Raw genomic sequence first — 23,259 nt, forward strand, 5'->3', positions numbered from 1 at the left:
TATACTGTAGCTGCAGGGCCCCTTGTTACATCGCACATTGTAATATTGTCGTAGTTGCTTATACTTCAATACACTTGAGTATTTTGTTCATCTTGATTGCTGGTTTTCGGCAAGATTCCGCCGGAAAAGAGAAAGAAAATAGAAATGGCTCGATCGATACATAGATTTCCGTGTCGTTGTTGCCCACGATGGTGCGACCAGTTATTGCGTTTAATGGGGCATCTGATATTTTTCCCTGTTCCTTTAGACTCTGCATTGGGTTTTTCTTCAGGTATGGATGCATAGATGAATCAGTAGATATATAGAGATGGATTCCCTCTTCCTATAGATTCTCTGTTGGGTCTTTCAGATAGATGGATAGATGGATAGATGGATAGATGGATAGATAGATAGATAGATAGATAGATAGATAGATAGATGGATAGATTTCCTGTATCCTCTCCTCTACTCTCAGGTATGGGGACCCTCCAGCGGACCAGCAGCCATTGCGGCACGTTGCCATACCAAAGAAGTAGCTATTGCCTGAGCTCAGCGGGGCTCTACGCAGACTCCTACAGGCTCTCCCAGCAGGGGCTGGCCGGGGAGCCCGTCTTCCCCCGCCACTCGGCGCTGGTGGACCGGGTCACCACGCGCTCCTCTTCCATAGACAGCATCCACAAGGACCCCAGGTAGGTCGGGTCGTCATACCGCTCGCGTGTCGTTTTGCTCGCACGCGGGCTTGAAACATGAAACTCTCTCTGCTTCCCCCTCGCTCGCTCTCTCTCTCTCTCTCTCTCTCTCTCTCTCTCCCCCTCTCTCTCTATTTCTCTCTCTCTCTCTCTCTTTTTACCCTCCCTCCCTCGCTCCCAGGGAGTTTGCGTGGCGGGACCCTGAGCTTCCCGAGGTGATCCACATGCTGCAGCATCACTTCCCCTCCGTCCAGGCCAACGCCGCAGCCTACCTGCAGCACCTGTGCTACGGAGACAACAGGGTCAAAGTGGAGGTAACGTAGGCATTAAGAATCATCATTAGAATGATACTCTGAATATTTACTCCATATAGACATAATCTGGGGAATTCGGGATTAAGAAAGCCAATTTTAAAGAATCGATGTGAGGGTTGACCGCAGGAGTTAAGGGCTAAGCCGCGGTTGGATAAGGGCTAGATCGCCTTTGTAGCCTCACGGACTGGCCGCAGTTCTACTACATAGGGCAGAACACACACACACACACACACACACACACACACACACACACACACACACACACACACACACACACACACACACACACACACACACACACACACACACACACACACACACACACACACACACACACACACACACACACACACACCACCCTCCTAGTGTGGGTTTACAGGCTTGATGATTTTCCCAGGACTTTGAAGGGTTTAGAAAATGCACTTTGTTACGACGGTGGCTGCCAAACGCTCGCTGATCAAGTCTAGCGGGCCAGAACAGCCATCTGCTCCACATGAGCTAAAAAAGAAATGTTCTGCCAGTTCCGCCTGTGCGGCGACAGCAGCTCCGCTCTGAAACTTTCCAGCTTTTTGCCGCCTCCTTTCTCGTTGGCCCGGTTACTTTTCTGGTTCTGTTCGGTGAGGGTGGGAATCCTTAATGAACCCGAGGGGAGAGTGTCCCATTTAATGCCGTCGGAAATCACTGCTAACAAACCTGTTGAAAACACCGAGATCGAGGAAGTATTGCTCCAACGTTTGTACGTGAGGTTCGGGATTGGGGATCAGCACGAGGAAGAATAATTCATCATTCCAGAGAAAGCGTTTTTCCAGTTCAGCCGCTCCAGAACCCCGCGCGCCGTGTCGCGCACGGTGTTGTTAATGCTGTAACGCCACTGCCCCCTGCAGGTGTGCCAGCTGGGGGGGATCCAGCACCTGGTGGACCTGCTGGACAACAAGGTGACGGAGGTCCAGAAGAGCGCTTGCGGAGCCCTGAGGAACCTGGTGTACAGCAAGGCCACCGACGACAACAAGGTGGCGCTGCGGAACTGCGGCGGCGTGCCGGCTCTGCTGCGCCTGCTTAGGAAGACCACGGACAACGAAGTCCGCGAGCTTGTCACCGGTACGCCTGGATGGCTGGTTACCTGGCTTTCTGCCTGGATGGTCGTCTGGATGACGGGTTATGTGGGTGGCTGTTTATCTGCCTGGCTGGGTATCTGGAGGGCTGGAAATGTGGATTACTGCTTACCTGGACGGATGTTTATCTGGACTGGTATCTGCATGACTACTGGGTATCTGCCTGGATGAGTATCAGGAGGACTGGTTATCTGGGTGGCTGGTTATTTGGAGGACTGGTAATCTATATGACTGGTTTTCTTGACTGGTTATGTTGGCGACTGGTTATCAGAGGTCTGGGTATCTGGATGGCTGTTTATCTGCAGGACTGCGGATCTGGATTACTGGTTATCTCGATGGTTGTTTATCTGTCTAGCTTGTTATCAGGATGACTGTTTATTTGGATGACTGTTTATCTGGATGGCTTGTGATCTGGATAGCTGGTTATCGGGATTACTGGTCATCTCGGTGGCTGGGCATCTGGATGAATGGTTATCCGGAGGACTGGTTCTTTGATTGACTGTTTATCTGCCTGCCTGTTTATCTGGATGGCTGGTGTAACAACCCTGGCTCTTAAGGTGCTGTCAAACATGGGGCACACATGGAAACCTAAGGGAAATAAGCAAACTGATTTGTGAACTTATCAAAGACACACCACGGGAGGTGGTAAATCAATATGTCCGTCGTCCAGGGTGAGCAAATGTACTGAGTGAGTGTGCAGAAAGCCTAAAATAAGATCAACCAAAGAGAGAGGGAGAGAGAGAGATGTGTTTGTTTCTTCCACGGTGGTGGAGCGTGATATCACACAACGCAGCAAGCGACAAGAAATAGTTGTGTGTGTGTAATTAGCACAATAAATGTCCGTGTGTCATCGTCATTGTGTTGGTATTGACATTCATTGCAGAATGTAGGAGAAATTTGCCCGTATTTAATATTTAAATGTATTATTATTATTATTATTATTATTATTATTATTATTATTATTATTATTATATTTTTATGTGTAATGCATATTTTATATTTAAATGTATTCTAGTCATTTATTATTATTATTTTATTTTGTATATTTTATATATAATATAATAATATGTGTTATTAATATTTATTTATTTTTATATATTATTATATTTTTATGTATAATTCTTTTTTTGTCAATATGAATCAATATCAATACATGTTCATTTTGTAACGGGCACATTCGGTCAAATGTCTCATTCTCTGCTCTCTGACTATCTGGCTGACCGGCTGTCTATCAGCTCCATCCGAGCCGACTGACTGCCTTAGCTCTCTGGGCCAGCCGGCCAGCCAGCCGGCCGGCCAGCCGGCCAGCTGGTTGGCTGGTTGGCTGGCTGGTTGGCCGGCCGGCAGGCAGTGTGTTCCACCTTCTGACGGCTGGTGTGTAGGCAGCGAGCGGAGGTATCAGGCTAAACACGCGGCAGATCTGAGCATTAGCACATTCTGGGAGACACATGCTCGGGTAGCGTGCGGCTGGGAAACAGGAAGCAGGAAGTCCCCCCCCCCTCAGCAGATGGACTATAAGGGACTCGAATCATAAGGAACGCGCCGTCGTCCCAGACGCCTCCGGGGGGGGCGGGGGGGGGGGGGGGGTGTTTATGGTATGGCAGCGGACAGCGAAAGCTTTGGATCTTGCGGGGGGGGGGGGACTCTCTGGTTGTTTCCCCCCCTCGTTCCCGAGCGTCTCCGTCCGAGCGCTTGTTGAAAACCAGTTGAGAGGAGTTCTTGGGGCGGAGGCGAACATTCAGTGTCCACAACCAGGGCAGCCACCGACGCCGAATAACCCCCCCCCCCCTCCCTCTCTCTCTCTCTCTCTCTCTCTACATCTCTCTCTCCCTCCATCCCTCCTTTCTTTCCTTCTCTCCCCGTCTTTCTTTCTTTCTCTCCGTCTCTATCTTTCGTCATGTCCTTCTCGCCCTCTTTCTATCTCTCGTCACCTCTCCGTCTGTCTCCTGCCCTCTCTCTCTCTCCCTCCCTCTTTCTTTACATCGCTCCCCGTCCGTCACTCCCCTCTCTTTCCGAATCCACCCCGAACCTTTCCTTCTCTCCCCGTCCGTTTTTTTCTTTCTTTCTTTCTCTCCGTCTCTATCTTTTCGTCATGTCTTTCTATCGCCTACCCTCTCTCTCTCTCTCTCTCTCTCTCTCTTTGACTTCTCTCTCTCCCTCACTCTTTTTCCATCGCTCTCCGTCCATCACTCTCCTTTCTTTCCTGAATCTACCTGTCGACTGTCTTTCTTTATTTTTTTTATTTATACTTTCTTTCTTTCTCTCTGTCTCTATCTCTCATGTCTTTCTCGCCCTCTTTCTATCTCTCGTCATCTCTCCGTCTGTCTCCTGCCCTCCCTCTCTCTCTCTCTCTCTCTCTCCATCTCCTTCGACTTCTCTCCCTCCCTCTTTCTTTACATCGCTCCCCGTCCGTCACTCTCCTCTCTTTCCTCATCCACCTCGAACCTTTCCTTCTCTCCCCGTCTGTTTTTTCTTTTTCTTTCTTTCTTTCTCTTTTTCTTTCTTTCTTTCTTTCTTTTTTCTTTCTTTCTTTCTCTTTTTCTTTCTTTCTCCGTCTCTATCTTTCGTCATGTCTTTCTCATCCTCTTTCTATCTCTCGTCATCTGTCCGTCTGTCTCCTACCCTCTCTCTCTCTCTCTCTCTCTCTCTCTCTCTCTCTCTCCATCACTCTCCTTTCTTTCCGAATCTGCCTGTCTACTGTCTTTCTTTGTTTTATTCATTTATTTTTATTTCTCTCTTTCTTTCCTTTTTCTTTCTCCCGGTCTCTATCTCTCATGTCTTTCCCGCCCTCTTTCTATCTCTCGCCACCTCTCGTCTGTCTCCTCTCCTCTCCTCTCCCTCTCTCTCTCTCTCTCCATCCCCTTCGCCTTCTCTCTCTCCCTCCCTCTTTCTTCTCGCTCTTCTCCTTCCCCCTTTCCTCCCGCTCCCCCTCTCCCAGGCGTGCTGTGGAACCTGTCGTCGTGCGACGCCGTCAAGATGACGATCATCCGGGACGCCCTGAGCACGCTGACCAACACGGTGGTGATCCCGCACTCGGGCTGGAGCAGCGCGCCGCACCGCGACAACCACAAGGTCAAGTTCCACTCCTCGCTGCTGCTGAGGAACACCACCGGCTGCCTGCGGTGAGCGCCCCCCACCCACCCCCCACCAAATATCCAGATATTCCGCGCCTCAAAGGACACGGAGCTACAAGTTACGGAAGCGTCCTTAACTGACAAACTCGAGAAACATATAATTTGACTAGATAATTAACGTCACGCCTTCTCTGCGACGGCCTCCGGGGCCGATTCCGCCAGCGGAGGCAGCCGAGCTTGCCAAATCCGTTTTCATCCGAACATTACGATAAATTAAAACGAGCACTTGGGCTTGTAAGTTCACCGAGCCGCGGAGTTGGATTAGATCGTTCAATCAATAGTCATTCGGAATCGCGACGATGACTTTTTTTAATTTTAAATTCATTTGCTACTTTGAGGGGTCCCCCGGCGCTCCCCTTGGCGGGAATCCATAAACGATCTCTCACCTGGGGCCCGAATCTTAATTTATTTTGATTTTTCCAGAGAGGAGCTCCATCAAAACGACGCGCTGTGTCAGCAAAACTTTTGTAAAAAACTGGAACATCAAATAACGTGGGACCTTCACGTTCCATTTTTGTCCTAAACACTGTAAGGCTGCAGTTCGTTATTACTGAATCTAGTGCGTACTAAGGGTTCATCTTTGACCCGCGTCCACCCTATCAGTGTTCTTAATTTTCTATAACCTGCGAGGGGGTCAACGCCAGAATAACCACTGTATGTGAGGTGTCATGACTCCTATTTAGGGTTAGGGTTTTGGTAAGGGGTTAGGGCTTAGTGATAGGGGTTATGTCTTAGGGTTAGGGGTTAGGGTTAGGGGTTAGGTTTAAGGGTAAGGGTTAGGGGTTTGGGTTATGGCTTAGGGTTAGGGTTAAGGGTTAGGGCTAAGGGTTAGGGTTAGGGTTAAGGGTTAGGGTTAGGGGTTTGGGTTAGGGTTAGGGCTTAGGGTTAGGGTTAGGGGTTACGGGGTTAAGGTTAGGGGATAGGCTTAGGGTTAGGACTAAGGGCGTAGGGTTTGGGTTAGGGTTAGGGGTTAAGGGTTAGGGTTAGGGTTAGCCTAAGCCCTAACCTTAATTGAGGACACATCTGGCGAGGCTCCCCGTGATGAATGGATCAGTTGGATTGGCTGCATCGCACGTCCTGCGTTTTTTCGTCCATTCCATGAAGCCCCGAGTTGTTCGAGCGATGAATAACTCGTCGGAGGGAGGCAGGGGACAGTTTTAGCACAGGAATCCGGAGTCACACGCACACGAGAGCGACCGCTACATCGCACGAGAATGACCAGAAAGCTGAAGAGCCTTGGATGCCACCACGAATGCCGTCGTAGGCTGTAAGAATAACGACCGTTGTGGAAACAAGAGCGATGAGACGCCGAGTCGTCGTCCTGCCAACGCTCAGACGGCTCGGAGCAGACGGCGCTGGCTGAAAGACGATCGGCCACTTTTCCCTCCTGTCGACGGCTCAGATCTTCTCCGGCGGTCAGGGATAAAATAGCTGGAGCTAATTTTTCTTGGGTCGGCAAAGCCAATACGTGTCAGTTCCTTGGAATGCGCAACGTGTTTTCTCTGCGATTAGTCAGATCCGCTCACCTGATGTCGGTGTTTGGGAAGCTGGATGGAGATGACGGCGACATATGCGACTGATTTGCGGCCCCGGGCGGCTGTTTCCTGACTGCGCAGCCGGCAGGTAGAGAGTAGAGCTTTGCCGCGTGAAAGCAAATTTAAAGTGGTAATCCGTCAGATTATTTTGTGGGTGGGTCCCATATTTTGGCACTTGATTTAGCCGGCACTTTTTAGGAAACAGCAATTCAATGTATTTGTGTTATGCATACGCTCCTCTAGATTAGGCCTGTGCTGTTTTGACGATATTAGATTGGGAGCAATTAAAATGGCTCCGCAGAGACGTCGTTAGTGTTGCGCTACGGGGCACATTCTATCAGTTGGAGTTCTACGGCTCACACGCGCATCTCGTTGTTTTCACGAGCCAAATCTTAAAACACACCGTTTGCTCGTCCGTGACTTATAAATGGGGAGGTGCTGGAACGCTGTCGATCCGGTGGGTTGGGTGGCGCCAAAGAAGACACGGAATTCTCGGTATGCATGCAGCGCACCAACGGGCTGTATTCCTACTCGTTTTTTCTGACCTCGCGGTTGCATTCCCCCCCCCCCCCCCCCCCCCCCGTTCAAATTGTAGCGCGTGTTCATTTACTGATGCTTTGCTGATTCAGTTGGGATGTTTCAAGATTGCGGGACGCTTCAGACACTCGAGTCTAAAAATGCGGACATCTGCACTGGTAAGCTGTGCCCGGCAGCGGGGGGACCGCGCTCCACCACACACAACACCCTTGACCGGTGTTTTTTGGATCGTCGTGATCGTCGGCCCTTCGCACGTACGGACAGATTCAACGAGTTTAACCGACTCCATCTCTGTGACGGTCACAAATATCTATCCTCCCCTCATACGTTGACGCAGCGTGAACGATATGTCTCTCAGTTCACAGCTCACGTGTTTCAGAAGCCGCACATGCTGTTGGATGGATGGGTAGATGCACAGAGCGACAGATGGATGGAACATTACGAAGAAGTGACAGAAATGCTCCTACTTCAGCACTTCAGACAGTTCTTGTTCTTGTGGATGACTTTTATTTTTCATTGAAGACGTTTTTGGTTTTTTTTGGACTTCCTAATTTAATGTGCTGAGTGACTAAGGCTGTAAATTACAGCTGGAGACGCGTGGCAGTGTGCATTATGGGAGCTTTAAGCCATTGTGTATTCTTCCCTTGTCTGCCTGTCTGTTCCGCCACTGCCGGTTGAAGGTTCCTATTGGATCAACTCCCTTGCTAACTGTATCCGGGCAGTTTTCAGGCCACCCTGTGGGCCGACGTGCACACTGCAGCTTGGTTTTGAGTGTGTGTGTGTGTGTGTGTGTGTGTGTGTGTGTGTGTGTGTGCGTGCGCGTGATTGCGTGATGATGCAAAGATGACACAGTGTTTGAAAAAGCCTCTCATTAATAGTGAACTACCTGCGTGCTTCTGTCTGATGGCATGGGACTGACTTCTGTGTGCGTGTGTGTGTGTGTGTGTGTGTGTGTGTGTGTGTGTGTGTGTGTGTGTGTGTGTGTGTGTGTGTGCGTGTGTGCGTGTGGGCGTATGCGTCTCAGGAACCTAAGCTCTGCAGGGGAGGAAGCCAGGAGTCAGCTGCGTTGCTGTGAGGGCCTGGTGGACTCCCTGCTCTACGTCCTGAAATCCTGCGTCAACACCGCGGACTACGACAGCAAGGTGGTGGCAAAAAACGTGTTCACAAACATGATGATGTGACATCGGTGATGCACGAATCGCAGTGTGATGACGGTGACGATGATGTTCGATGATCACCCGGTCCTCTCTCTTTCTCTGCGTCGCCCTGTATTTTTTTTTTTTCCCGCCCCTCCGCGTCGTCCTCGCTCCCGTGCTGAGGGAGAAATGAGTCACTCCTCTGATGAGGTGTTGTCTTTGTCAGGTGTCGAAGTGTTTTTTTTTTTTTCGAGCACCGCCCACGTCGGCGGCCGCCGCCCGCCGCCCCTCGGGGACGCGCATGGCGTCGAGTATTCGTGCAGAGAGAAGACGGGGAAGTGTTCTGGACCGGCAAACCGAGTTGTCGCAACGATGGTCGTTTGGATCTGCTCCCCTGAACGGAGAAGATTCCTAAATGGCGCCGTCTACTCTGGGGTCGTGACTGTGCCCCCTCATCTGGCTCAGTGGTTGCTAACGTGGGGTGCCAGACCCCCACGGGGCTTTGCGAGGCTTTATGTTTCCTGTATTTATTTGGTTGGAAAAAATCCACTTTTAGCTTTTGTTCAAATATACATTCAAGCTACATCCATGACTATGGGACGGTCTCACAGACACGGATTAGGCCTTAATCTTAGACTGAATCCTACGTATAATCTCAGTCATGGTTTAAAATAGTCTCAGACTTGCTCTAGTCTTGCTTTACAAGATCTGATTTCCAGAAGGAAGATCAGAGGTAAGACCAGGTCTAAGTCAAGTCTTAAATGAAAGCTGGCCTGAGGCAGGTTTATCTTCGGATGAATGGGCGTGGCCTCCAGCTGGAGCAGGTTGATCTGGACTAAGACCAGCACCAAGACCAGAGAGAAGGAGCTGACTAGTCCTCCATCACCTTAGTCCAGGACTTCCTGGTCTAGAACTAGTGAAGCAACGTCTCAGAAAGGCATTTTAAAATTCTGGATAAATTTAAGGAGGACTAGTTTAGCCTTGATTTAGATAAAATCCTGTGTGCGAACCCGTCCCTATATGTTCGAATGTATTGTACTCCCTAAAAACCACAAATAAATAGATGAACAACGAAATGTGTCTTTTAAATAGCTCCTTTAAAATAGTTGTGCGAGACCGAGTGTGAGTCGCGTGTGTGGGCATTGGGCACACGAGCCGCACCGCACCGCACCAAATCCTAACCGATACCTTTTGAAATGGCGTTAAAGTGTGAAATCATGACTCGTTCGGCAAAGATGGAGGACAGAGCTGAACCCGGAGGATGACAGAAGCGTGCGTGTGTGTGTGTGTGTGTGTGTGTGTGTGTGTGTGTGTGTGTGTGTGTGTGTGTGCGTGTGCGTGTGTGACACGTGTGTCGCTAGATTGTGGAGAACAGCGTGTGCACGCTGCGGAACCTGTCCTACCGGCTGGAGGTGGAGATGCCCTCCTCTCGTCTCCTTGGCAACCAGGAGCTGGATGCGTTGCTAGGCTTCTCCTCCCCAGCCAGAGAGCTGGACTACCTCTGCTGGGGGAAGAAGAGGAACAGAAACAGGAAGCGCAGCGGCTGGCCCGATGACAAGGTACAGAGACCCCCCCGGTGGCGGAGGGCCCCAGCAGGGCCCCCTGGTGCTCCGTAACGGTGGTCCGTAGTGACATTTAAGTATGACGGTACATCCTTGAAATATGGACTCTGGAGGCCATAGCCTGTTTCACGGAACACATTTGGGAATAAAAAGCTTGTGTGTTTACAAGTGTGCATGTTCTGTGCATCTGTACTTCATATGCGTGCGTGCGTGTGTGTGTGTGTGTGTGTGTGTGTGTGTGTGTGTGTGTGTGTGTGTGTGTGTGTGTGTGTGTGTGTGTGTGTGTGTGTGTGTGTGTGTGTGTGGCTTATTTATTTGTACTTCAGTTCATCCTTATGCTGCCATTGTGTTTGTGTACTATGCGTGTGTGTATATACAGTATGTTGTGTGTGTGTGTGTGTGTGTGCATGCATGCAAATCTACTTTGCTTTCTCTGTATTGTGTGTGTGTGTGTGTGTGTGTGTGTGTGTGTGTGTACATATATGGTTTAAAACAGAGGTATTCGAACTGTGGTGCACGCTCCCTAGTGGGCTGCAGAAGAATTGCAAGGGGAGGCACAAGAAAAAGAAAGATTTCCAAAAAGACAATTCTATATTCTATATATAAAATATAATATATATTAGTCTATATAATAAATATATACATTTATTATTAAGCACTAATTTAACATGAATAATAGAATTTGGTGAAATGTGCACAGCAACACAGCAGTTAACACAGCATCTGGACACACATTTATCCTCATAATTAACTGTCCTCTCATGCCCAAAAGGGCATTAAAGCCGTTCAAAATGTAAAACAGTTATTATGCAGTCTCGTGATTCAAAAAATTTCTAGCCCTGTTTTTAATCGACACAATCGCAAATTTATCTTCGTTATGTTTTTCTCAATGACCCTATGAGCCACCTGTAACTGTATCTCTGTGCGTGTGTGTGTGTGTGTGTGTGTGTGTGTGCGTGTGTGTGTGTGTGTGTGTGTGTGTGTGTGTGTGTGTGTGTGTGTGTGTGTGTGTGTGTGTGTGTGTGTGTGTGTGTGTGTGTGTGTGTGTGTGTGCGTGTGTGTTGACAGTGGAACGGCTCCTCCCCTGGCTTTCCCCAGTCCCTGCGGGGTGCTGAGCTGCTGTGGCACCCCACCGTGGTCAAACCCTACCTCAGCCTCCTCGCCGAGAGCTCCAACCCCGCTACGCTGGAGGGCGCCGCTGGCTCGCTGCAGAACCTCTCCGCCGGGAACTGGAAGGTAATCTAATTATGTAATGTCCATATACATGGGAGTAGTGCGATATTTATATATTATTTATATATATTTATAGATCATATTCTGCGTAGGGAGTGTTGGAATTGAAAAAGAACATTTTAGTTTTGAAATTGAATATAGTATGGATAACTTTTAGGTTTATTGAATATTATTTCTTGTTTATGTATATTTTTAGACTTACTTCCTGTCATGTATTTACATTTTTTGGTTTATTCTATATTGCCAACTTTTTCTTTCTTATGTCTATTTCTAGATCTATCTTTTATTATATTTATTTATAATTTGAGAATATTTCAATTATTTTGTATATTTTTATAGTACAATGCCAATTTTTCAATTTTGCTTTTTATTTCTAGGTTTATTTTGTATTTTGCACTTTTTCTTGTATATTGGCAGTTTTTCTATTTTGTAGTATGTTTTAAGGTTTATTGTATATTAAAAAAATATATATATTCTTTAAGTTATTTTTTATTGGTTTATTGTATTTTTTCTGTTTTCAAGTTAATTTTAAAGTCCATTGCTTATTCCCATTTTTTTCTAGTGTTAAGTAAATTTTTAGGTTTATTGCTTATTCCCATTTTTTTCTTCCTTTTTTTCTATTATTTATTATTACTGCCTATACTATGGTTTTGATGTGAGGGATGAATAAAGCATCAATCTAATCTGATCTAGTCTAAATTGTGCACAATGGGTTGAACAGATTGCATAATTCCTCTTCATGTGGCCTTTCAACAGACTAAAATGCGTAACTGCCTGGTCTGGTCGTTGTATTATCAATTGAATGAATGTGTTTTTATGTGAACAAAAACAGGCTGAGGGTAAATATTGTTAAATGTTGAAGTCCTGCAGGATCCAGTCGGTGTTTTCCATGTCACAAACAGAACCCTTCATCAATATATCTACTTTGTACTTTTTACTGCTTGGCGTTATCTCTCGCAGCCCGAGCTCTGTTCCAAACTGAAGCTTGCGTCATGCCAGGATCATCTAATTAAATGACAGAACGTGGCCTCACCTCACCTCAAAATAATTATTACAAGTTGTGTTCAGTCGATGATTTGGACTTGCTGGACTGACCCAGACATCCCGGGATTCATGTCAAGGTTGACGCTGAAATATGGGGGGAAAATGCAAACTAAATGAATTATTCCCAAGGAAAAAAAAAAAAAAAAAGGAAAAAGAATAGTTGGTAAAAGAAAGAGCATAAAAGTAAGAACAATAGATGTATTTTTTATTTCACCTCTGTTAATGTGGGGACACTGCACCAGTTTCAGGGTGATATGAATTAACGCCTGGCCCCCGCTACAAGATAATAAAGCCGATTTTGGGCCTGATTTCCCCCTTCTGCCAGTCGTGAGCAAGGTCATGACTTTTGGTCGGCTCTAAAGATTATCGTGGCAGATGATCCTGTGGTGTGATGTACTCTATGTTACGAGTGTTTTTTTTTCTTCCACGATCATTTCGGACTGCGGGGGGGGGGAACCCCGAGGACGCAGGCTGTGGATTGTCACGTGGAAAAGACTTGTCACGTTGGAAACGGCCAAGCTGACTTTAAAACGGAGCGAGTCATAAACACAACAGCAGCCGGGGCATTAAATGCCGACGCCGCGCAGCATGAAGCCACATGTGCAGCCCATGTTGATCGCCGTCTCCGTGACGTCCTCCACTGTTTTTGCTTTTTTTTTTTCCCCTTTTGGATTTTCTGTAAAACATCGTGCAAAAAATAGCATCGCTGGTTGTATCGCGTCGCCTGCCGTGTTTGTTTACTCTAAAGTCACGTTGGATTGCGCAATTTTCCGTTTTCTTTTGAGAGTCGGGACCTCGCGTGGCCACACCCTGTGTCAAATCTTGTGTGGCGTGCTGTTTGGCCAGATCGTTGCTCTCAACACACTATAAGTTATCATGGTGTGTGTGTGTGTGTGTGTGTGCGTGCGTGCGTGCGTGCGTGCGTGCGTGCGTGCAGTTTTCTGCCTACATCCGTGCGGCGGTGCGGAAGGAGAAGGGTCTCCCCATCCTGGTGGAGCTGCTGAGGATGGACACTGATCGGGTGGTGTGTTCCGTCGCCACCGCCCTGCGCAACATGGCTCTGGACAGCAGGAACAAGGAGCTCATAGGTCCAAACACACGCACGCACGCACGCACGCACACACATTGTTGTACTGGTATCGAGGTGAGGTCCGAATAAAAACACCTGATAAGTGACGACCTTGCTTTTCTGGTGCGCTTCTAAATCAAAAAATAGTCAGTTGGGAGGTTGGTCCCCACCAGAATAGTAAAACAAACACACTCATACACACACGTTCTTGTACAGGTATCAACCTGAGGTCCCAGTGAATACACCTGGTAACCGAGGACCCAATTCCTGGTGCACTTTGAAAACAAAAAATAGTAATTTCACAGACGGTTCCTCACAAGTACAGTACAGTAAAACACACACATACATAAACATGTGCACACACGCACTACCAATGCATATATGCGTAGCATGTAGAGACAGACAGACAAAGGACACACCAACTCACATACAATTACATACAAAGTCACACACAGACACATACAGATGCACACACACCAAACTTGGATACACACTCAAAGACATGTACTACGTGTTAATCATATAAATGACATATGCCTACTATAGAGACACAGACACACACAGATATACACACTTGAAGACACAGCTACACCCTGTAAATACACTGACAGGCAAGTCCACACAAAAATCACTTAAAGACACAAAATAACAGGGAAATATAAAAAAGTGTAATAATCCCCCAAATTATCCAAAACATTCACACATACCGTAGATCCCTACGGATCCACACAGATTTGAGGAGACTCAAATCGCGTGTCCCATGGTGGCCTCGTTTGTCTGTTCCTGCAGGGAAGTACGCCATGCGGGACCTGATGAACCGCCTGCCCGGCACCTCCCCCTCGCCGCTGTCGGACGAGACGGTGGCGTCCGTGTGCTGCACGCTGCACGAGGTCGCCAGCCGCAACGTGGAGAACGCCAAGGCGCTGGCCGACAGCGGCGGCATCGAGAAGCTGGTGGACATCAGCAAGGGCCGCGGGAAGGGGTAAGCGGCTCAGGCAGCGTCTCACCGAGGCCGAAGTTGGGGTTTGAGGCCGGAAGCTCAGTTCAATGACATTCGGGGACGTCCCGATTTGAAGGGATGATTTCACTTCCACCTACGGTGGCCGTGAAGCAACAAAAAGTGCACCCCCACCCCCCACCCTCCGCCGTTTTGAGCTCAGCGGGCAGCCGTGCCATAGAGTTCCGAGCTGCTTGCCACGGTTTCATAGCAGGGCAATACTGATGAAGTTGTCCTCGCCTCCCAGGTACTCCATGAAGGTGGTGAAGGCAGCAGCCCAGGTGCTGAACACGCTGTGGCAGTATAGGGAGCTGAGAAGCCTCTACAAACAGGTGAGGACACCATGCGAAGCTCAATCTCTGTGTTCCCTCTCCGCGCAGGGTTCGCCTTTAGAGGGTAGGGCGAACCGGAAGCCTCTCCGAGCCCGCTTCTGCTTCTGGCAGCAAAAAGTGGACCGGGGGGAGTGTTGTTCGCCGCAGAAACCGTAGCCGAGCCTTCTGCGGGGGACTTCAACTAGCGTGGGCATCGGAGCGCAGTGCGGTCTATTTAAACGACACGTTTATCTGCACAGGACGGATGGAACTACACCCACTTTGTCACGCCGGTATCCACGCTGGAGAGAGACTGCTACCGTTCGCAGCCCACTCTGCCCACCAGCCCCCTGCAGATGTCCCCCGTCATCCAATCAGGTCAGATCACCGGTTACCGGTTTGTCAAGTGGATTTTAATATATATTTATATACGTGGTTAGTATTTACAATTGTTTGATGCCAAAAAGCGGAAAATCAAATCAAAATTCAAATGTCGTATGTGCTTTTATTACTAGTTTGGTTTCTAGCTGTGTATTGTATATACCAAGGCAACTTTTTTTTTTTTTGTTGACAACAAAGAAGGAAAAACATGAAATCTGAATCGTGAATGTCGTTCCGATTTTGTTTTCCATAGGTGGTAGTGCAACGTCCTCACCAGCGATGCTGGGTATCAGAAGACACAGTTCAAACTACCAGAGGGCGCAGTCATCTATGCAACTGGACACATACTACGGAGACAACAGTTTACACAGCCACCAGTACACAGGTGAGCAGCGACATGGGGTTCCTCAGGGAACAACATTTGGCCAACTGGAGGTTTTTTTTTTCGTAATATGTAAAAGAACACATTTGATTGCCATGTTTGTCCAAACCTTTTTTTTTTGCTGGGTAGTGTGAATTACTGCTGTTATTTTAACGGCGTTTAACGAGAACTATCAGTGCATCTCCCTGTCCTGTGATTTCCACTTCAGGGTCAGAGAAGAAAACTCCATTTTTCATCGGGACTTATTCCTCCCAGTCTGGAGAAGATTTGAGAAGGTCCCAGGTAAGATAATATGGGCAAACGTCTTATAACAGTTAAGACAATGATAAAGACTATCCATATCCCTGCTTGTAATGTTAATCTGGCATATTTCAATTTAATTTAAAAATAAGCTGTCAAATAAGCTCTCACGTTCCAGCCTTGTAAAAATTAGAAACATGCTCTTGGTAATAGTTTCCACTGCCCGACACGTTTGTGTCAAATGACTCAGCTGTACTTGTTTTGGATCTAATTTACCATTGTCACCCTTCACCAGCACCCGGAGCCGTTCTACGACGAGCCGGACAGGAAGAACTACAACAACTACAGGATGTACCTGTCGTCGCCGCACGGCTACGGGGACGAGTCGTACGAGGACGACGCCGCGCAGCTCACGCCGTCGCCCCCCGACGGCTACGCCAGCCAGTCGCTCAGACTCAAAGCCAACACCAACTACGTGGACTTCTACTCCACCACGCGGAGGCCTTCGCACAGGACGAGCAAGTACTCCGGCTCCCCGGACTCGTGGGTGTAGCGGGATATGTGGAGGGCGGCGCCCGTCCCGGTTTTTCCGCGGCCGTTTGTCTGCGTGCGCGGGGGGGGAGGTGGGGGGCAGGGGAGGCGTGCGAGGAGAGTCGGAGAATGCATGTTAACCTGTGCACATCTGTGTGAGCATCCGTGTTGAAAAACTGTGCCCGACGACTCGGGGGGCCGGGTTTCCCCAAAGGCATTTTTGACTAAGCTCGTCGCCGTCCTCCCGTGGTGAGATGACGGCGCGGATACGAGAACTTGGTCGACAATTTCTTTGGATAACCCCACCCCGCCAGCACCGCCCCGGCCCCAAACGTTGTTGTTTACCAGTGTAACGATGGACTGAAGTTTTATTTATTTTCCCTCTGCAGTGAAAACGTACAGTCTGTGTTGGTTTTACGACATAAAACCCGTCCGCCAGCATTGATTGGAAAGCCAGGGGAGGAACACCTCAAGTACCGTTCGGTTGCAAAAACAGACCCGGGGCCAGAAGCATTTGTCGCGTGTGTGTGTGTGTGTTTTACTCCACTTCAAGTAACAGACGGGCGGAGCTAGAGAGCTAGGGAAAATACGAGGCGAAAAGTTGACGACGACTACAGGTGAGTATGAATGACGATAGTGGAAACGACGCTGTAACTGTCGCGTTCCAACTTTTTAAGAGGCAAACCCACACCTGGGGAGTCGGAGGAGGCTAGAATGACCGCTATCGAATATTTGCAAATACTTCTTGACCCTGGACTGAAAAGAAAAGACGAGCTTCCCCGGAGCATTTGGGCTCTTGAGGGGCCCTCAAACGGTTACAGTACGTGAGTAAACACTACACTCCTCTGTACGTTGGCCAAATGTTTAGTATATCCTAAAGTAAGTGAAATATGTGAACAGGTGGACAAACTATTTGTACATATACAATGGTTTAACTGTCTTGTTACATTGTTGTATTCAATATGTAGAACTTTATATGTAATTGTGTGAAGAAAACTTTTCTATTATTTATTCTTTCTTTTTTTTTTTTTTTTCCCAATTAATTTAACTTGTGACCTTACCAAAATACCCCCGTTTGTCTATCCTGTCGGAAAAATGACCATGATTATGTGCAATGTTACAGAGGGACACTATATGTATAGGGATTAAAAATTATATCATGTAGTGATGTGTGTGTTTTGGTTTGTACAGTTGTGTTTTAATGTCTGTCGCGGTATAATCGGGGACGGTGATTGGCTGGGTAAACACTGATAGAGTGCGGCATTCACCGAGCCAATCAGAGTGAGCTATTCAGTGCATAATGGGTATTAATATTATAATGGGGGTGTGGCCTAATTTAGCTCTTTTACAACTTTCAATATGCAATCCAATTCCATACTGAAGCAATAAATCAAATCAATCAAATTTGTAACGCAAAAGAATTGGGCCATGTATTATTCCTTCACTCTGGTCTAATCACAAACTTTTAATTAGGGCGTGGCCTAATCTGGTCTCGTTACAAACTTGAATATGTTTTACGGGCGTGGCCCGCAATACATTCGGGGTGTGGCCTAATTAGGTTTCTTTACAGACTTTTAATTGTGGCGTGGCCTAAATATGTGTCATGACAAACCCGAATATTTAATTAACTGACATTTACATTTACTTTAAACTAGGGGCGTGGCCCTGCGTTATTCCTCCACTCTGGTGGCATTACAAACTTTTAATTAGGGCGTAGCCTAATCCAGTCTCGTCACAAACTTGTATATGTAATTAGGGGCGTGGCCGGATCATTTTTGTCACAAACATTTCATTAGAGGCGTGGCCCAATTCGTTTAAGTCAGAAACTTGGATAACTGTTGATGGCATTTGTCACAAACTCAAATATGTAATTAGGGGCGTGGCCCAAATCATTCGTCGCAAGCTTTTAGGTTGGGGCGTGGCCTGATTTGTTTTTGTTACAAACCTGAATAGCTGTTGATGGTCTTTGGTGCAAACGTGAATATGTAATAAAGGGTGGGGCTCAATTAATTAGTTACAAACTTCTAATTAGGGGCGTGGCCTAATTATGGCTCATTACAAACTTGAATATGCCAGTAGAGGCTTGGCCGAATGACTTTGTTACACATGGCTAACGAGGGGCCTGGCTCTTATTAGTTATCGCACTTGTAATGAGGGGCGTGGCCCTGCATTATGCCTTCGCTCTGGGGTGCGGCCTAATCCACTTTTGTTTCAAATGTGTTATCCAAGATTGGAAGAAGAAAAATTGGCCACACCCCCAGTGATGGCGATGACCAAGGCTGCGCCCCCAATTCGACGCGCAATAAAGGAACAAAGCAAGGCCATAAAACACTGCCGCCCCCCCCTCCCCTTCAAGCCACACGTTACCAGAGTGAAGGAATAACACAGTCATGCCCCATAAGACCACACCCACAAAATTAGGCCACGTTAAGAGTAAGGAATGACACAAGTTAAAAATCTCGACCACACTTTACTTCAGCAGCAGAAGGAAAAACAGCCACAACCCCCCATTGTTGTTGCGTGATGACATTTGAAATTAAACCAATTCACCGGTTTAAAGTTAAATAAATACATCTTTATTAGATTTGGTTGCAATATTTAAAGATATACTCAGATTTAGGGTACCATGGCGGAGAGTAGTGAGGATACTTTTTAGGACACAAAATTAAAAAGAATAAAAATAGTTTTGCAGTCTCGTAATGCGAGTCACGGCGGGGCAAATGCTTTCATTCAATTACATCGGTATCCTTTTGCACAAGGTTTTCCCTGACTCCTCCCTGAGCACGCCTCCGAAAATGCACTCATACTCCTCTTGACATTCCCTTCGATCTGGCTTACCTCCAGAAAGTTAGTTGAATCAAGTGATTTGCTCATGTACACTGAAACAAAGAACAAACAGGCAGCTCAATAAGCTCACAACGACAACTGGCAACAATAGCTAACACCGAGCACGATTCCTTGGTTGCTTTTGGCCAAAAATGTGACCTACTACTAAATTTGACAAAGTGGAACCCGAAATACATTCAAAACTGCGCTCGATTAGTGTTGCACGCGGCAAACCAGGACGATAGAATTTATTGATCATCGACATCTGGTATCCTGTGTTATAGTAAGAAATTCCACTTTAAATTAGGTGGAAGACATTATTGTGCAAAAAAAAAAGAACGACACAAATAAAAACAAGGACTTACAATCAGATTGTACGGTCTCCACAGCCGGATGAGCTGTGGTAGTATTATCGATCGTACTTAGTTTTTTATAGGACAAGGATTCTTATCAGAGATTGGGGGTAGAGGGGCGGACACCTCACCATCCCGGTCTCTCTGATGGGCTGATCAGTAGACTCACTGGGCTGCAGTGCGATGCCCACCCCCGGACGCCAAAGACAGAAGAGGGGAACCCAACAAAAATAAATTAAAAAATAAATACACGCCACTGGAGGTCTGTTCACTGTACCGGAGACGTCTGACTGGTTGACCAGTGTCCCACCAGGACAGAGCTGCAGAGTGGTACATGCTCAGGGCCTCTGTTGTCAGCGCCCCTCAGCTGTGAGAACGACTGTCAATTATTGTGATTTTTATAGTGTTCTACGAGTCCTTCGTGGAAAAGGGATCCTTTAACACACTCGGACTAGAGCGTTGGAAAAAGAACGTCTTCAAGTTGAATTCATTATAGTGGCCGTGGCGCCACCTGGAGGCGGGAGAAGATAGAGCAATGCAGAAGCACTGATTGTGTATTGGTTGGTTTTGGTTTTTTTTTGCAGCAGCAGCAGTACAATTGACTTAGAAGTACTATATCCAAGCAAACCACTGTGGCATCTTTACAATCACGTACTATACATTATAAGCATAATAATGTCCACCGAGCATTGGAAAGCAACGCACACACGTATCACAAAATCTAAACCGAGCTTTGTGGTCAAAACCAGAGGGAATGTGCAAATCGCAGGTGTCACCGTTCAGGGACAGTGCATAATACGACACAGGCTCAGCAGCATGTTTCATTCGTAGAATTCAACTCCGTCCCCCAAAGGGCAACTACTGACACCTCATTCATAAAAAAAATGTTTTTATCCCACTACAATGGATAATAAACGTTAGTAACCCCCGAGAGGAAACGTCATTGTCACGACAGCCATTGCATACAGCAGAAATGGCTTGAAAAATGCCTGCTTTGGCCACTGAGATGAGAAAATGACATTCATTTCAAAATGAGTGAATAAATATTAATCAACACGATTGTGATTTATCTTTGATCGGCGTGGCCGCTCTATTCACGTTCCCCTGAATCCCGAGAAAATTACGAATTACTATGGCCCACGGAGGTGTCGAATTCTGCTCTGCAAATTCTAATCGCGTGTGTTTAAGAACCTTTTACAAATTAGACTTTTTACATTGGGTCAATAGAAACGATGAACGGAGGTCGCTGCGTTGCGCGGGAGCCGGCGTTCTATGGACGTGGCGTTCCGTCGGCCGATTGGAGGGTTAACAGCGGCCGAGGGTTCCAAACGGGAAGCGTGTGCCAAACGTGCTTCTGAGTCACGTATGGTCCATCTGCAAGAGGGGATAAACCCACGTTCATAAAACAATTAAAAATAGCAGCACTATACCTCAACTGATGGCAGCTAGTTTTACACATTCCCCTTCAGAGTACTTACACGCAGTTGTGTTTACTTGCTGATGTGGTAGTTGTTGTGGCTGTAGAGACCCCCTCTGATGGCGTGGATGGTGGGGGAGGACAGCGGGTGGTGGCCCGGACGGATGGGCTTTGCTAAAACGCACGCATATGCACACACACACACACACACACACACACACACACACACACACACACACACACACACACACACACACACACACACACACACACACACACACACACACACACACACACACACACACACACACACACACACACACGATGCACATTACAGTCATTGTGGCTTATGTCATCAGACTGGATTGCTATCCTAACCCCGGGGTTCCCATACTGGGATCTGCTGCCCCCTAGGGGTCCACATGGGAATTGCTTCGAGTCGGCTGCAATTTTTATTAATTTATTTGTTTTACATGATTTCAGACAGTTTTTTTTTTATTCGATTCCGAATCGGAGTACATTTTTCACATCAGCCAGAGCTTTGTCTTTCAGTGGGGGGGAGGATGGTAGCGTCAACTACACCTCAGTAATCCAATGGCCTTTTTAATATCACACCCAATAAGACTACAAAAATGCTGGTCTGACGGTCATATTCTAATTCAATTCAGACTCACACTAATGTGGATGGACTGGTTGAAATTCTAATGCATTTCTATTCTAACATATCTGTTTAACCTGGATGACGTACTATTCTATGGATTTTGAAAGCCCAACTAAACCCAATTATTTCCCTTGCTGGCATCATTACTCATGTTTTTAAATAGTGATTTCCTTCCGCCTACAAAGTACCATAACACGCATTTTAATTTAACTTCAATTAAAATGAATTTAATTACCATGTTTGTATAAATATCTTGATGAAGACTTGTTGTGATGAAGTTTAGATGAACCGCCGCCTCATCATTTATTCACAGGAAAATTAATTCGGAATTAATAATTAAACACACATAAACACCAAAAGGAAAAGGAAAATGCTAAATTCAGATGTTGTGACAGAGACTATCTCACACACTGCATGAAATGAAAACTGAACAAGTAAGAAAGTATTGAAATATACAAAAAAAAAAGTTGAATGTCAATTTAGCTTTTGAGCTAGACCCTAGAACTTTCCGCCTGTTTAAAGATATCGCAAATTAGCAGGTAATTCTGCTTGATTCAGTTTTTGTTTTTTTTCTAACTTTTTTTTTTTTTTTATTTTTAAAATAAATAAATAAATAGATAAATAAACAAATAAATAAATGTATTATAATAATAATAATAAAAATATTTGAATTTTTTGTTATATTGTTTATATAATACTTTCTTGGGAATTTCTTGGGTGAATTCCATACGAATTAATTCAGATACCTTGTTTTAAAAGTGAAATATTTAATTGTAATGAATTCAAAAGTTTAAATTTGAATATAAAAAAAAATCAGTGGCTTTAAATATTGTTGACATTATGTAAAAATGTATAAATTAGCATTAAAGTGAGTAGTCCATATTAATAAATCGCATTGGGGAAAATACAGCAGACTTTTACACTTTACACCAATTCATTCATTCCGTGCTACAGCGCCCGCGTCTGGCCCGGCCCCCGCCCCGCTCACCGATCTGCGCCGAGGGGCCCCGCCTGGCCATGTTCTTGGCCCTCACGGCCTCCTTGATGCGCTCCACCTCCTGCTGGTAGCGCTTGCGGTCGCACATGGCGTTCTCCTTCGCCTCCTTCAGCGCCTGCTCCAGCGCCTTGACGCGCTCCGCCGTCGCCCGCAGACGCTTCTCCAGCTTGGGGAGCTCGCAGCGCAGGTCAGCGTTGTCCCGCACCAGCTGGACAAGGGAGGGAGGGAGAGAGAGAGAGAGAGAGAGAGAGAGAGAGAGAGAGAGAGAGAGAGAGAGAGAGAGAGAGAGAGAGAGAGAGAGAGAGAGAGAGAGAGAGAGAGAGAGAGAGAGAGAGAGAGAGAGAGAGAGAGAGAGAGAGAGAGAGAGAGAGAGAATAAGAGGAAAGAGAGAGAGAATAAGAGGAAAGAGAGAGAGAATAAGAGGAAAGAGAGAGAGAATAAGAGGAAAGAGAGAAAGGAGAGACGGGGGCAAGAGAAGAGGGAGAGAGGGAGGGTGGAGAGAGAGAATAAGGGGAAAGAGAGAAAGGAGAGATGGGGGCAAGAGAAGACGGAGAGAGGGAGAGAGCGAGAGGGTGGAGAGAGGAGAGACACAGGAGAAGAGGAAAGAGAGAAAGGAGAGATAGGGGCAAGAGGGAGAGAGGGAGAGAAAGAGAACAAGAAGAAAGAGAAAGGACAGATACAAGGGGCAAGAGAGAATAAGAAGAAATAGAGTAAGGACAGATAGGGGCAAGAGAAGAGGGAGGGTGTGGAGAGAGGAGAGAGAGAATAAGAGGAAAGAGAGAAAGGAGAGACGGGGGCAAGAGAAGAGGGAGAGAAGAG

The 23,259-nt window shown here is 46.8% G+C and overlaps 2 protein-coding genes across 2 annotated transcripts in view; one reads left to right on the plus strand and one right to left on the minus strand.

Moving 5' to 3' along the window:
- LOC307248282 (plakophilin-4-like) overlaps positions 1 to 16,243 on the plus strand; it is a 32,481-nt gene extending 16,238 nt beyond the window's left edge. The window contains exons 9-22 of the mRNA XM_080024630.1: positions 455 to 668; positions 850 to 982; positions 1,867 to 2,080; positions 5,033 to 5,216; positions 8,325 to 8,442; positions 9,798 to 9,995; positions 11,067 to 11,234; positions 13,213 to 13,363; positions 14,134 to 14,326; positions 14,589 to 14,673; positions 14,913 to 15,030; positions 15,287 to 15,418; positions 15,624 to 15,697; positions 15,951 to 16,243. Of these exons, the coding sequence (XP_079880756.1) occupies positions 455 to 668; positions 850 to 982; positions 1,867 to 2,080; positions 5,033 to 5,216; positions 8,325 to 8,442; positions 9,798 to 9,995; positions 11,067 to 11,234; positions 13,213 to 13,363; positions 14,134 to 14,326; positions 14,589 to 14,673; positions 14,913 to 15,030; positions 15,287 to 15,418; positions 15,624 to 15,697; positions 15,951 to 16,208 (2,240 nt within the window). The 3' untranslated portion in view covers positions 16,209 to 16,243. The remainder of the gene's footprint in view (positions 1 to 454; positions 669 to 849; positions 983 to 1,866; positions 2,081 to 5,032; positions 5,217 to 8,324; positions 8,443 to 9,797; positions 9,996 to 11,066; positions 11,235 to 13,212; positions 13,364 to 14,133; positions 14,327 to 14,588; positions 14,674 to 14,912; positions 15,031 to 15,286; positions 15,419 to 15,623; positions 15,698 to 15,950) is intronic.
- A 4,342-nt stretch (positions 16,244 to 20,585) lies between these two features.
- LOC307247798 (kinesin heavy chain-like) overlaps positions 20,586 to 23,259 on the minus strand; it is a gene marked incomplete at both ends in the record, with an annotated part of 29,832 nt that continues 27,158 nt past the window's right edge. The window contains 3 exons of the mRNA XM_080023919.1: positions 20,586 to 20,739; positions 20,860 to 20,956; positions 22,432 to 22,648. Of these exons, the coding sequence (XP_079880045.1) occupies positions 20,586 to 20,739; positions 20,860 to 20,956; positions 22,432 to 22,648 (468 nt within the window). The remainder of the gene's footprint in view (positions 20,740 to 20,859; positions 20,957 to 22,431; positions 22,649 to 23,259) is intronic.

Source organism: Zeus faber (assembly GCF_960531495.2).
Source record: "Zeus faber genome assembly, chromosome: 2".
Lineage (NCBI taxonomy): Eukaryota > Metazoa > Chordata > Actinopteri > Zeiformes > Zeidae > Zeus > Zeus faber.